The sequence below is a fragment of the Glycine max genome, chromosome 6, assembly GCF_000004515.6.
Source record: "Glycine max cultivar Williams 82 chromosome 6, Glycine_max_v4.0, whole genome shotgun sequence".
NCBI lineage: Eukaryota > Viridiplantae > Streptophyta > Magnoliopsida > Fabales > Fabaceae > Glycine > Glycine max.
In genome coordinates this window covers 35239100-35254565 of record NC_038242.2, presented here as the reverse complement: position 1 = coordinate 35254565, position 15466 = coordinate 35239100, and the positions used below count along the sequence as shown (strand labels likewise).

Genomic DNA, 15466 nt, shown 5'->3' with positions numbered 1-15466 from the left:
TAAATATATGATTTAAAATTTAATTTTTAATTTTATTAAATGAAAAATATTTGTTAGAAGATATTAATATTTTAGGCTGAAAATTATTTGTCTCTCAAATATTAACATTTGTTTCTTAAATAAATTTTAATATTTTACGCTAAAAAATACCTTTATTTTTAGAGAAGCTGAAAAATACGTTGGACTTACTAAAAAAAATCTTATGTCACGGCTAATTTAATAAAATATATTAAATTTATTAAAAGTATAATCTAAAAAATATGTTTAGTGTTCTTGTGACTTACTAGAATTTGTAATGAAAAAAAAATCCTCTGAACAAATTTAGGCAGTCGGAAAAATAAATTTTAGTTTTAGAGAAAGATTTTAACTTTTTTTTAAGTTATTCTGATAATTATTAATCTCAATTAAAAAATTTGACTTAACCTCTTTAATTTAATGTAATTAATTAATATGTACGACAAGTGTCAAATGAAAGGTAAAAATGACAGATGAATGGAGGATTTGGCTTTGGCTCCAAGCACCCATGAGAGAGAGGGGGAGTAGATTGATTCTCACTTATCCCAATTGACAGTAGGTAATTTGTTTTTTTTCTCAAAAATAAAATAACAAATAATTTTTTGTTTCAATTTTTTCTGAATACGAGTTTGTATCCCTTTTTTGCTTTAAATTTTATTTTTTATTAATTGTAGCATATTTTACTATTATAAATTAAGCTATATTTTTGCCGATTATGAAATTTTTACCAATTATAACAGTTTTTATGGCTATAAAAATAATAAATTTAAGTAAAAGACCAAATTAAAAAAAATGACTAAAAATAAAAATAACATATTTTGAACCTTTTTTAAAAGGAAACTAGTATATATATATAAACCCATAATTATTAACATATTCTCACCTTTTTAAAGAAATATATTAATAAATTATAACTTTAATTTTCTTAAAATATACTTACTAATATTTTTTAAAAAAAAATTAATGTACATTAGTAAATGTCAATATTAAATATCCATTAACTTGATCCTTAATATTTTTTAAAATATCAAATATTATTCTTTATCTTTATTTTTTTAATTTTAAAAATTAAAAACAATTTTGTAAAAATAATTATATAAATAAATTTAATATTTGGTAAAAAAAATTAAATTGTTTTATATTTATTATAAAATAAAAGATTAATTTAATCTAATATATTATTCCTTTCAGAATTCCAGAATAATTGCTGGCACTGACAGAAAAAAAAATGGCAAGAAAACAAAAACAAAAAAAGAAAAAGAAAAAGGAAGTAATGATAATTGAGGAACAGTGTATAAGAAAGACGAAAAAATAGAGAGAGAAAGAGAAAGAAAGAAAGAAGATAGAAGAGAGAGAGAGTGAGAGAGAGAAAGCTGTCTCGTGAAGCAGCAGGTGAAGCTCAAGCAAAAGAAAATAAAAGCTCACCTCTTTCTTCCCTTCTCTCTTTCTTCTTTCTTTCTTTCTTCCTTCTTCTCCATTCTCTCTCTCTCTCTCTGCATATCTTTCCACACTTCACAACACAACGCACCCCATTTTCTCTCTCTAACAATTCATTCTTCAGTTTCACGAGATCCCCATCACCGCTTGTGGCATTGCTGCTGCAAATTCACTGAGAGAGAAAGGAAAAAAAAAGTTTTTTAAGATACCCTTCTTGTTGTTTCGGTTAGTGAGCGAGCGAGTGAGTGAGAAGAAGAAAAAGAATAAAACATGTCACATTCCGGGAAGAAACCCGTGTCGTCCGAGTTAGGGCTCACCGAGCGGTTCCGCGACTCACTGAGTTGCTCCGACGACAACAAACCCGATTTCCGAGAACTCGATTTGAGTTCGCCGGTTTCAACATTGCGGCCACGTCAGCACCACAGTGCGCCCACCACAACGAGTAGCAGTAGCACGAGCACTAGCAGCGGCTCGACCGGGTCCGGTTCGGGTCGGAACGGAAACAATAACGCGGTTTCGAAGAGATCTCATTCTGGTGAGTTGTCTGGGTCGAGCGAGACCAATAGTCCGACCCGGGTTTCGAAACCGGGTCACCGGAGATCCAATTCGGGTCAAAGCCAGAGATCTCCTTCGTCGTCCTCCTCCGCTGTCAATTCTCCGCCGCTGAACGTTCTCCCGGCCGGGAACATCTGCCCGTCCGGAAGGGTTCTCAAGGCGGCGACCGCGGCCGTGGCGCCAAGCCGGAGCTCCAGGTCGGATGTTCTGGGCTCCGGCACGGGGAATTACGGCCACGGGAGCATAATGCGAGGTGGAAAAGGTGGCGGCGGCGGCGGCGGTGGTGGTGGTGATGTGAGGATCGCTGGCGAATCGGCGAAGGGCGTGGATCCGGAGGAGGTGAAGAGGATTGGGAATGAAGAGTATAAGAGAGGGCACTTTGTTGAGGCGTTGTGTTTGTATGATCGAGCAATTGCAATGTCTCCCGGCAATGCCGCTTACCGGAGCAACCGTGCGGCGGCGTTGACCGGTTTAGGACGGTTGCCGGAGGCGGTGAAGGCGTGTGAGGAGGCTGTGGGGTTGGATCCTAATTATGGGAGGGCGCATCAGCGCTTGGCAATGTTGTTTCTCAGGTGAATCCTAGTGTGTGTGTTATGGATGAGCGTTTGATGGTAGCAAGGTTTTAAATAAAAACCCTGATTTTGGCCTGTGTGTGATTCTGGCTGCAATGTCAAGGTTTTTGGGGTTTCTATTGCTGCATTTGTCTGCGATATTATCAAGGATTTATTGACAACAATTTAAAACCTTGGTTGGAAATCAACAATTTTGATGACAAAGTTGTTGCTTTTGATGTGACAAAATTGAGTTTAGTTGATACCAGATTTTCAGAAAACGACCGTAATTTCTATCAATGACAAGGTTTTTTGGGGTTTCGGAGGCCATATTTGTCAGCAACTTTCTGCAATACCAGGATTGCAACTGAAATTTGTAACCTTGGTTGAAAATGAGTTGAAGGGAAGTGAATGATGTAGGAAAACAAGTCTGGAAACACTTTTTCTTATGTGAATTTATTAATTGAGTAATAAGAGTTGATTTGAAATTAATGAATGTTTCTTAGTTAGTTAGTTAGTTACCACAATGTTGGATTAGATGTCTTTTTGTTGTAATGTATTTAGGATTTGTTGCTTTTTACATTGTATGTGGTGTGTTAGTGATGTGAAAGTTGTGTGGTGAATAATATCTGAAATGTGACAGGTTAGGACAGGTTGAGGATGCTAGGAAGCACCTTTGTTATCCTGGCCTGCAGCTGGATCCTGCTGAGTTGCAGAAGTTGCAAATTGTGGAAAAGCATATTAACAAATGTGGTGATGTACGGAGGATACGAGATTGGAAAGGTGTACTGAGGGAGGTTGATGCTGCTGTTGCTGCTGGAGCAGACTCTTGTGTTCAGGTACATTTTGATCGTGAGAGTTGAATTGACTATGTTATTGAGGTGTGGAAAGTGTGAAAGATGTCTGAACTGGTTGGAAATTGAATTTACAGCTCTTTATGTGTAGAGCAGAAGCCCTTCTCAAGCTACACCAGATTGATGATGCTGAATCATGTATATCATGGATTCCCAAAAGCAAGCCACATCCTGGTTCCTTATCACAGGCAAGATTTTTTGGGATGTTTTCTGAGGCTTATTGCTTCTTCGTTAGAGCTCAGATTGAGATGGCTTTTGGAAGGTGAGTTCATATACTGTAAGCTTTGTCAGAAATCTAATCTGGAAAAGGTATCCGTTGCAGTGAGAATGGATGATGGATATGTTGCAGGTTTGAGAACGCAGTTACAACTGCTGAGAAAGCTAGTCAGATTGACCCCCGAAACGTTGAAGTTGCTGTTTTGCTCAACAATGTGAGGATGGTTGCTAGAGCTCGATTGCGTGGTAATGATCTTTTTAAATCAGAAAGGTTCACTGAGGCATGCTCGGCATATGGGGAGGGTTTGAGGCTCGACCCTTCAAACTCTGTCCTCTATTGCAATAGAGCAGCATGTTGGTTTAAGCTTGGGCAATGGGAAAGATCAATTGAAGACTGCAATCAAGCTTTACACATCCAACCTGATTACACTAAAGCCATTCTTCGAAGGGCTGCCTCAAATAGCAAGGTAAATTGACTTCCTATTCCTTTTGATACAGTATGTTGCCATACAGGTAAATGGTGTCATCCCTTGTCTTGTTATGCAGTTAGAAAGGTGGGAAGAAGCAGTAACAGATTATGAGCTTTTGCGGAGAGAACTACCAGATGACAATGAAGTTGCCGAAAATCTGTTTCATGCGCAAGTAGCATTAAAGAAATCACGTGGGGAAGAAGTGCATAATTTAAAGTTTGGTGGTGAAGTGGAGGACATATCAGGTCTTGAGCAGTTTAGAGCGGCAATATCTTTACCAGGTAATCAAAATGGAAAAGTTTCTGCAACTCATTTTACTGATTGGTTATTTTGCAAATCTTCTGATATTAAACTCTAATTCTTCAGGTGTTTCTGTTGTCCATTTTGAAACTGCGTCAAACTTGCAATGTAAGCAGATATCGCCATTGGTGAATACACTATGCAGTCGTAATCCATCTATTAACTTCCTCAAGGTAGTTCTTTCATATTGTGTTTTTGACTTGCCTCCATGATATTTTGATAATTAGAGATAAAACAAATCATTGTGGTGGTTTTCTTATGCTTTCAATTTTGTGTTTGATTTGATCAAAGGTGAATATTCAAACAAGCCCCGCAGTCGCTGCTGCTGAGAATGTTAGGGTTGTACCAACCTTCAAGATCTATAAAAATGGCAGTCAAGTGAAGGAAATTATATGTCCTAGTCATGATATGTTGGAACACTCCATTAGGCATTACAGCTTGTAGAACTCTTGACCTTGTACTGCTTCTGATGTATACTCCATTTCTACCCCGCCGCTTGAACAAGCTGCGCAACTCTCCACAGTTCATCCAGTCTTATGATCCCCTCACAAAATGGTCTTTTGATACTTGTGACATTCAGAAACCACATAATAATCTTGTTAGCAGCCAGTGCCCGTGGAACCAGGACATAATCTAGTTCCTTTTGCAGTTGTTATTTATTCATTCATTCCTAATTACTTTCTGGTTCCATGTTCCTCCAACTTTCCCTCTGTCAATTTTCTTTAGTCTTCTCCTTTTCAGTTCATGTAGACCAGCTTTTCTTGTATCCCCAGTTTCCTTATGGGTGAAAAAAAGGGAGATTTTTATGTCTGTACAATTGATTAAATTGTCAGTTTATATTTACCTTTAAGATAGATAGACAAAAGGGAGAGGAGGGGTTGGTCTGCTGCTAGAGGAGGATTCTGTACATGTATATATGTGTTGATTATATACCTAACACTGGAAAGCCTTAGAGGGAGATAGGATGAGTGGTGGGTACCTAATGGTTGGTGAATTGAGGATGAATATGTTGTTGTTATTATTATTATTATTATGTCTTAGCCATTTAATCAATAAAATTTCCCATTTTTTCTGTTATTCCCATATTGTCATAGCCTTTTTTGTTTCCTACGCACACTGAATTAATTAGGTTAATAGGTTTTGTTTGGATAAACATCTTCCTAAACACTTGTAGGAAAGTACAATAAGAAAAGTAAAATGCAATGAGGTTTTTTTTATAAGCTAAAATTAACTTATATGCCTTAATTTTTAGGAGAAGTTATTCTAGTCAAGTGCATAAGTTGATTTTAAGTTTATGTGAGAGTTTCAATTTTTCATTTTCTTTTAATTTTTTCCTATAAATATTTAGAGTTATAGAGAAGTTTATCCAAACATTACTTACAATGATAACAGTCTTGAGAATGAATTGTCATTTATTCAATTGGGGAGAAGTAGGAAAAGATGGCATGATCTTGAGATTGGGAAGCAAGTGGTTATGGCATTTAAGTTTGCTGGCTTTATATGTTTAAGTTTGACACTAAAGGGCAGGGTGCATGTGTTTTTAAGTGAAGGTTGGTTGTTTAGAGTGGAGTGGACTTGGGTGGTTGATGCAATTCAGAGATCCTAGCTTTTATCACAACCCTTTATTATGGAAGGTGGACCACCAAATCATATTTAACTTATAAATCTTGATGATAAAATATATACTAAGATGAAACATGGGAAGCACAAGAATAAAACTAATGTGTGTGTGTGTGTGAGAGAGAGAGAGAGAGAGAGGGCCTAAGCACAAGGGGGCGTTATGTTCACGTGGGCATTTAAGATGCTGCTCTCAAATGGAGCACTCAACCTTCCCAAAAGACAGCAAATTTCGTTTGATGTGCTGCTCTGTATGTTACCTGTAGTATAGGAGGAAATGACAACTCCTCAACCCTACGTTGGTGGGCCTTAACGAGGGAGCCATCTTCAAAAAGTTTCATTTTAGTATTTTTTTTAAAGAAAAAATAGTCAAATTTATCTCTAAAAAAGTGTGAAGGACTGAATTTTCAAATGCAAAAAATGCGATAAATTAATCATGTCATTAAATTTGTAAAATTATTTTATCATTAAATTGTAACGTTTATTGTCTAGAGGACTAATTTGTTACATTTTTTCACATTCAGAAATTGAATTTGAATTTTTTATTTTTTATGGACCAATTTATGAATGGCTCACACTTTTACAATACAATTTTTTAACATATCTTTAATAAAATTGGTCTTTCCATTCATTTTCAACAATAATGAGTATTAATTTTGGCTAATGTGAAAAAATGTTCATTTAATTTGACATCTCTAGTAGTTTATTTCTGAAAAAGTGTGAAGGACTGAATTTTCAAATGCAAAAAGTACAATAAATTAATCATGTTATTAAATTTATAAGATTATTTTATCATTAAGACGTAACGTTCATTGTCTAGAGGACTAATTTGTTACATTTTTTCACATTTAGAAATTGAATTTGAATTTTTCATTTTTTATGGACCAATTTATCAATGGCTCACACTTTTACAATACACTTTTTTAACATATCTTTAATAAAATTGGTCTTTCCATTCATTTTCAACAATAATGAGTATTAATTTTGGCTAATGTGAAAAAATGCTCATTTAATTTGACATCTCTAGTAGTTTGTCATATGTGATGAAGTTAATAAGCGCACATGTTATATTTGTTTTAGCATCTTGATATAGGTCTTTTTTATTATGGAGGTTTTTTATTTTCGTTTATTATTGTATCATTTTGGGTTTAATATAATTTACATTTTTCCCCCCAAAAAAATAAAGTTAATATGGTAGATGGATGAAATACAAATAAATCTAACCGTCACTTTAAAGAATTAAAATAAAATAAAAAACTTTTAACTTAAAAAATCTACGAAAAATATTTAAAAAAACAAAAAAAAATCGTTGATTTAATTTTCAATCGATTTGTGAATAACAAACCGATCTCATAACCTGTGTCGATCTCATGAAAGTGCATATAAATATACATATCAATCAATATATAACGGCAAAACTTAAATAAAAAAAACAAAGATGAAGAGACTAAAAGTATATTTTAATCTTAAATAATTAAAAGTAGATTTAATTCAACAAATTATTAGAAAGTACAAAACAAGGAGTCTTTAATTTATGATAAATTAATTTATACACTATTTTTCTATTAATGTAGCATTTGTGTGAACTGTTTAATTAAATATTTATTCAATAAGTTGTCACAAGATAGTTTCTGTTTCATATTTGATCATGAAATTTACTGAAATAAGCATTATCACAGATGTTTCAATAAGTTGTCATAAGTTCAAATACTTATTCAATAAGTTGTTATTATAAGTTTAAATAAGCTCTGTGGAAAGTTCTTTCAAGCTTTTCTTAAATAAGAAAAGTACAAATTAAAGATGATTTCATTTAAAAGGAAATTCAAGAACGAAACTGGATAGAGGGAAGACAAAAATACCATGGCTTCTTCTCGGAAAAGCTTCGATGTTAGGCACACAGAGCTAATAACTTTTACTGTATACTTCTTAGATAAAAAAAATATATATATACACTTTACATTTGAAACCAGAAATATAAAAGTCATGTAAGGTAATTTTATTTCAAACGCATGAGTTATGGCAACGTTTAATATGACAATTGTGTTTCAACTTACAAAATATATAACTAGAAAAAAACAAATATGAAACTCGAAAGAAGACAATCACTAAGGCTTGAACTAACAATTAAATAAAACATAAAGTACTGATATAAAAAATAAAACATAAAGTTACTAACACGTCATTATCGTCTCCCACGTTAAGTGCTTTAGATTTGATATATTATGAATAAAAGTTCATGGGATGAGATTGCTTACCTGATCGAAAGTTCAACAAATTTCAAACATAGCAAAAAAGTTAAAACAAGTTTTCAAGTAACTTGCCAAATAGTCTCCGATATCTCTTCTGTGACAAAAGAAAGCGTAGAGGAGTGAGGGATAAGTGGTTGAATGATAAACAATTTTTTTTAGTAATTTTTAATATCTTTTTGAAAGAGTTTAAGGTGTAAAACTGTTTTGTATTGTTATTTAATGACAAATTATTATTTTAAATTATTTTAAGATAATTATTTTTAAATGTTAGCAAATTATTATATATGGTGGATTGTGATTCAATGAGTGTGTAAAAAGTTTTATAATGTTGGTGTATAATTTTTTTCTCTTTTTAAAAAATACTACTTAAAGAATATTTTTTAAGATGTCAGCTTTTTAACTTTTTATATTTTATTATTTATTTATTTTTAAAATATTTATTAAATTTATTACTACTCTTTTTAAATAAAATAGTATTTTATTATTTATTTTTTCACTCATTCCTTCTACATAGTTTTATATCACACTTTTAACTATTTTACTATTTATAATATTTAATTTATTATTTCAATGTTATATTTCACATAATTGACAATGATAAACATTATATTTATTTTATTTTTACATTATTTTTGAATAATTTTATATTAGATAATTTTTTAACTATTATGAAAATTAATATAATAAAATTATAAAATCTACTTAAGCGTGTATTTTTATACTTTATTTTAAATTTAATTAAAAATATTTTAAGATATATAGTAAGATTAATAGTAGGATATAATATGAAAAAAATTGAAACTAAAAATGTAGTGAAAATAATTCATCTATAAATAAAAAATTAAAATAGTTTAAAATTAATTAAAAAAATAAAAGTATAACACCTCAAAAGATATTTTTATCTATAAAATAAAATTGAAGTTATATTAAAAATATCATATAAATATATCTATTTTTTGTCATTTTACCTTTTTTAGAATCTTCAACAAATAGTTTTATCAAACACTTATAATTTAACAAGATAACTTAAAGGTTTTTAGCTATTAGCTCGTTTTCAGACTTTCAATTAATTTTTAAGCATTCAGTTAGTTTTTCAACTAATTTGCCGAATCTAACAAGTTAAATCCATTTTTACAAAATTAAATCTTCTACCACCACTTGCTGTTCACATATAGATTTGCATGAAAAATAATCATTTTTTTTATTTAACCAAAAAGAAGATACCCTTATCGATTGAAAATCAAAATATGAGAAATTTTCAAAAGAAGTAGATGCAAAAGCTATCAACTTTTTGTACACATTGGTGCTTTGTTGATATGATGGATTTGATCTTTGATAAGTCCAAATCCATCCCTAAAGACCCTGCATTTGGAATATTTGTCTTTGCATTCTATCATATATCAATGATATTGAGAGACATAAGGTTGAATTACTGGACAGGGAAAGGTGAAGGGAGAAGATAGGAAGAGAGGGAGAGGTCACATATTTGAATTTCTACACGTGACATTTTTAATGAAACTAACAAATTAACATTAGTCTATAAAAATAATATAACAATGATTCCATATGTTGACTTTTAATTTTTTTTTACCAAAATAGATAATTTCACAAAATTATTTATTAGTATGGGTGTTCTAGAAAACTTTTACCAGTAAAAGTATTTTCGTCAACTAGGATTTAGGAGTGTGGCGCCTTGTGTTTTTCATGTGTCCAGTAGCAAGAGGCGCACTTTGATATACTCCTTTTTAAATATATAGTCAATACACAAGGCATCACCTTGTGTGTCAACTCTTCAAAAGAAAAAAATTGACACTAATGACAATTTTTTTTTTGTTTGGTGGCCTAAAGCATAGACTTTAGTTGTTTTAACCTTAAGCTGGTCATATGCTTATATGTGTGAATATTGATAAATAGTTTTGCAAAATTACCATTTTGATAAAGGATACGCTCGACAAAATTAGCTGGAAAACTAGCAGGTAGCTGAAAGTTGAAAAACTAACTTATTAAATTAGAAATGTTTAGTAAAATTAATTGTTGGAGTAGCTGAAAAGTGTAAAATGACAAAAAAATAAAAAAATCATGATTTATTTAAAAAAATAACAAGGAAAATAAATAAATATATCGAGGATAAAAGTGGAAGAATATATGAAAAACTATAAGCTAGTGTTTTAAAAAACGCTACTTGAAATAACGTTTTAAAAAACGTTAGAAGCTATAAAAAAAAACTTGTTTTACCTAACATGCAAATGAGATTTTTAGCTAATAAAAATAAATATGAAAAGTAACTAAAATGTATGTGAAACATAAAAAAGAGGTCTAATAGGCTCATTTCTTATTTCACGTTTGTTTTTTATTTAATGTTCAACCTTTCGTTTGTAAATAGTACTACTTCATTTACAATACTTATATAAAATTTTAAAAAGAAAATAAAATATTATTTGTTTAATTTTCTTAAAATAAGAAATAAAAATAATATTTATGTGAAAATGAAAAATATAAATATTGATTATTGAATCTTATCATAAATAGTTAAGATTAAATAATAGTCATATGAAATTTTCAAAAAGTTATATAATTTTAGTGATTTTTTAAAGATAATTTTTAAAGTGATTTGTGATTTTAAAATGCTTTAAGTTTAATCATGCATGGCTGTGTAGTGACTATGCCAATATCATTGGAGTTAAAATGAAAAAGGAGAACAAAAACTACTACTCTCCCATTTCATTATAATTGTCTTTATAGGTTAATTTACATAGATTAAGAAAAATTATATATAGATGAAAGAGAATAATAATTTTACAAAATAAACCTTATTATCATAAATTCATTTTTTTTTGTTTTTGTACCCGATATCCTCAGGGCATTGATTAAGGAACTAAAAGAAAAAAAATATTTATTGTGAAAATTATAGGAAACGAAAAAAAGCCATGGTGCCTATTATTAATATCATAAGAAATATAAGTAAAAAAAATAATTTATGTTATATTAAAAACTAAAATAATTATTATTATTTTAAGATAATTTTTTTCTTCTTATACGACAATTATAAAGAAATGAATAGTCAACCAATTTTAAACAAAAATTGATGTTACATAATGGTTGGATTCCTTGTAGAAGCGTCCCTTAACTAATAACCATGATTGTCTTTTTATTTACCCTTCATAAATATCATGACAACAAGAGAATTATAGTTCCAAGTGACCAATGTATAGAATTAACTTGTGTTCAAGGTAGGTGCTTTTAACCTACCTTACATAAATTTCAAAGTTAGAATATGCATGTCGAGGTAGCCATATGACTTGTCATGAGTATATCAAAATAAAGAAGGCTTGGTCATGTTCACCAACGGTAATAGGAATTCAACCTTGATTGAAAAATGTTAGTATGTTAACACTTTAAGATACTCATTTCGTTCTTATTTATAAGACCTTAAGTTTAAAATAATATTTGTTTATTTTTATAAGACTCATTCTATATTATTCTTTACATTAATTATTTTTAAACTAAAAATACTCTTCGTTAAAAGAAGAAAAAAAATGTATTGACAAACCATTAGAAGAGAGATAAATATTAATGACAAAGATAATTTTAAAAAAATATATAAATTTAAGAAAATTTTATTATTATTAACTAAACCAACCAATTTTTTAATCTTAACGAATTAGATAATTAGATCTATATATAAGAATGAGGAGAGTATTCTTTATTATTTAATGAAATTCACTGATACTCATGAAAACACATAAGTTTTTTTTTAAAAAAAAATATTGAAATCACATTAAGTTTCATTTCTTATATGACCATTTTTAAACACGATTTTATGAATTTTAATTAACATTAACTTCATTTCTTTTCATCTTTCTTTTAATATTTTTACATAGAACTCAATAAATATTATACTAGAAATTTTATTTAATTCTAATAAAATAATTGTAGAATTTTCTATTTTACTCCCTTTTATTTTTACTCCACAATAAATACATGTGTAAAATAATTAAAAATTAGAAAACAAGAATATAATTAATAAAAGAGTAATTAAACTTTGCAAACCAAAAATAAATGAAAACAATAATCCGACAATTAAAAAGAAATGAAGAGAGTAATAAAGAAAATGTTTAAAAAGATTAAAAATGCCTATGTAGTAATCTTTTGAGTGAGTCCAACATTCTTAATGTCATTGACATCTTGCTCAATAGTATTGGGTGTCTTGTTCATTTTTCTTATCAGAACATCATATAAAGATAATCATATTTTAAGCATATGGCTAAGGATTTGATCGTGAAGTCCATCAATACAAAATAATATTTTTTTTAAAATGAATTTCAGTTGAAGTGAGTAAGACTCTTTACCTTCTGTTAGAAAATACTTCATGTTTGGAAAAAAAATATACAGCATTGCTCAATTGTTGGTTTAGCTGAAAGAGAATGAAAAAATATATGATAAAAAATGAAAAATTAAAACTTAGAATATGAGAAATTCCCATTCCCTGAAGTGGGGAATTGCATTGCATGGTCAATGGGGTGGTAGTAAGTGACTAGTGATTAAGATAGGAGAGATACGAAATGTGTGGACACTAGTTGTGTCTCTCAAGTCAGATAATACGCGTGGGAGCGTCTAACCGTCAAAACCACCGGCATTCACTAGGAAATGGTTAATGGCCCACAATGTGCGTTGTAAAGCCAAAATTATGAAAGAGAAACAAAGGGAACAGAAAAGGACTGGTTATGTTATGGCTAATGTCTTAGGCTCAATGCACACACAAAGGTGGGCAAATTTCTCAAACTAGGTTACTTTTAGAAACTAATTCCCAAAATGGGGCTGTTTTGAAACTTTTTCCAGGGGGGTCTGTTTTTGAAGGGGACTCGCCAGTTGGCGGTTGGCACGTGGCCGCCACGTGGACAGCAACTCGCCAACTCCACTGGCGAGTCCACCAGGCGCTGCCACGTGTCCAACTCGCCAATCCCACTGGCGAGTCCCCTTCAAAAACAGACCCCCCCTGGAAAAAGTTTCAAAACAGCCCCATTTTGGAAATTAGTTTCTAAAAGTAACCTAGTTTGAGAAATTTGCCCACAAAGGTGAGTCCCAACTATGTACTTTCTAGCCTGTATCATCACGAATTGGCATGGTGAAGCTTGCATGAGAATAACAGTTTTCTCAAAGGTTAAAAAATCTGAAGTTTTAGTTTTTACTATAAAGTGTTATATTTAATTATTCAACAAATTATATTTGTCTCTCCTAAGTTTATGACTTATTACATTGACACCCCCTTATTGTTAAATTCCCACAGAAATCTCTCCTAATTTTTGTAATTTTGTTACACTTGCACCCCTTATACACCTCTTGTTGTTGGATCCCTACAAAAACTTCTCCTAGTTTTTACTAATTTTTTTTTTGTTATCCTCAAGGGGTCATGTATCATGCACATGCGCGATTAATAAAAAAACTTAGACCAAATTGTCTTTATCTTCTTCCTCACACTTGATGTTTATGCACTAATGGAACACAAGAAATAGAACACCAACACCAGGAAATCTCAAACACCAGAAATGGAACAACACAATCAAGAAATTAGCAAGCATAAATTCCTCAAAACTCAGAACTAATAACAACCACAAGATGAAAACAACATCCAAAATTCTTTGTTGTCGATGATGGAATTTAACGCAAAAAAACATTAAAAAAAAACTATCAATCCAATAGCAAATTCGTACCCAAAATTGACAAAAAAACATAAAAATATAGTACAAACACGATGTACAACCAATCCCAACCCTGATCTACCAAATCACTGCCTTTAATTGTAAAGCCAACAGACACAATATATTTTCAAAAGTAATAGTCTCTTTTTCATGGGAAAACAATGGTGGAGGTGAGACCCCCCAAGAGCAAAGCGCGAACCACGACGAACAAACCCCAGTGGAGTTCTTCATGAACACGACGGAGTCCCCAGTGATGAGCTTCTTGTTGTTGACGAACGTGCTCCACTCGGTGGTGAGCAAGTGCCACCACAACGTTGAGAAAGCTACTATGGCATTTTTAAGAGTAGAGTAGGGTTACATGGAAGGGTTTTCTTGACCTTTCACTAAAAATTAACATTGTTAGATAACGGTATTGGATCAGGGGTGTCAAGGTAATGTATTTTAAGGTAGGGGAGGTGAGTGTAATAAGTCCTAAATACTAAGGAAGTATGTGTAATAAATCCTAAATACTAGGGAAGTATGCGTAATTTGATCTTAATCATATAAATGTACTTCTTTAAATTAGCATTATGTTAATTTGAACTCAAATATCTTAAATAAGATATTGACTTTAAGGCTCATAAATGAAAAAAACAATTGGGAGAGAAAAATTATTTACAAGTAACTGTTAAACATATTTTTCGACCGATATTAATCGTTGATAAAACTGGTTTATATTCCATATTTTTCTTTTAGTTTAGTTGAGAACAATGTATTTTCTCAGCCGGATATCATAAGATTAATCCCACCATGCATAGAAATTATCAAAATGAGTTTTGTTTCTTCCAATATATTTTTCTTCATGCACACAATCATTTGTAATATTGTTTAAAAAAACTCAACTATCTAACAACTATGTTAGATCTTGTTGATTATTCTATATCTATATAAAGAAAAGACATCTTTAAGATGAGTTTTTCAGTGTTGTGAAAATGTATTTATATACAAAAAAAAACCTTGATTTATAATATAATTATATCTATTATTATAAATATATTTTTTATAAAAAATCTAAAATTATTATAAATGTATTTCTATTGTGATTTTTAATAAATAAAAAAAGTCTTCTATTATTTTATACTTTAAGTACTGTATAACAAAACCGTAAGAAAATATAGCCGTTGAGGCTGAAACTCAATTTAGATACGATATTACAGGCTTTTGAGAGATAGGGCCATGTCGTTTGTGAACGAGATGTATTGAGGGTCATTTTCTTGAGTGTTTCTTCTTTATTTCTCTTATTACATGCATGACGTGAGTCTCCTCGTCCAATTTGATGCAATGGTTTGAATCTTTTGATGATGTTAATTTGTCGTAGCTGGTTGGACTTTTGTCTATAAAATGCCATGTAGTTAGGAAAACAAAAAAAGAACTTCGTTTTGCTGAACCTTGGCAAGGAGTACGATAACGAAGAGGCCCATTAGTAAATAAATACATGGAAGTACAATTCTCATTTACCTCCTA

The 15466-nt window shown here is 30.9% G+C and overlaps 1 protein-coding gene across 1 annotated transcript; it reads left to right on the top strand.

The window, feature by feature from the left end:
- The first annotated feature begins 1325 nt into the window (after window positions 1-1325).
- Window positions 1326-5475, top strand: LOC100799577 (TPR repeat-containing thioredoxin TTL1). The gene is made up of 7 exons (XM_003525937.5): window positions 1326-2579; window positions 3202-3397; window positions 3490-3674; window positions 3762-4095; window positions 4175-4379; window positions 4465-4571; window positions 4690-5475. The coding sequence occupies exons 1-7, from the start codon at window positions 1723-1725 to the stop codon at window positions 4840-4842; spliced, it is 2037 nt and encodes a 678-aa protein (XP_003525985.1). The 5' UTR covers window positions 1326-1722; the 3' UTR covers window positions 4843-5475.
- The last annotated feature ends 9991 nt before the right edge of the window (window positions 5476-15466 follow it).

Excerpts from the sequence above, each read along its gene's own strand:
- LOC100799577 (XM_003525937.5), top strand. The coding sequence starts at position 1,723 with ATGTCACATTCCGGGAAGAAACCCGTGTCGTCCGAGTTAGGGCTCACC. Across the intron at positions 4,096-4,174 it reads GGGCTGCCTCAAATAGCAAG|TTAGAAAGGTGGGAAGAAGC; the intron begins GTAAATTGACTT and ends CTTGTTATGCAG. Across the intron at positions 4,380-4,464 it reads AGCGGCAATATCTTTACCAG|GTGTTTCTGTTGTCCATTTT; the intron begins GTAATCAAAATG and ends CTAATTCTTCAG.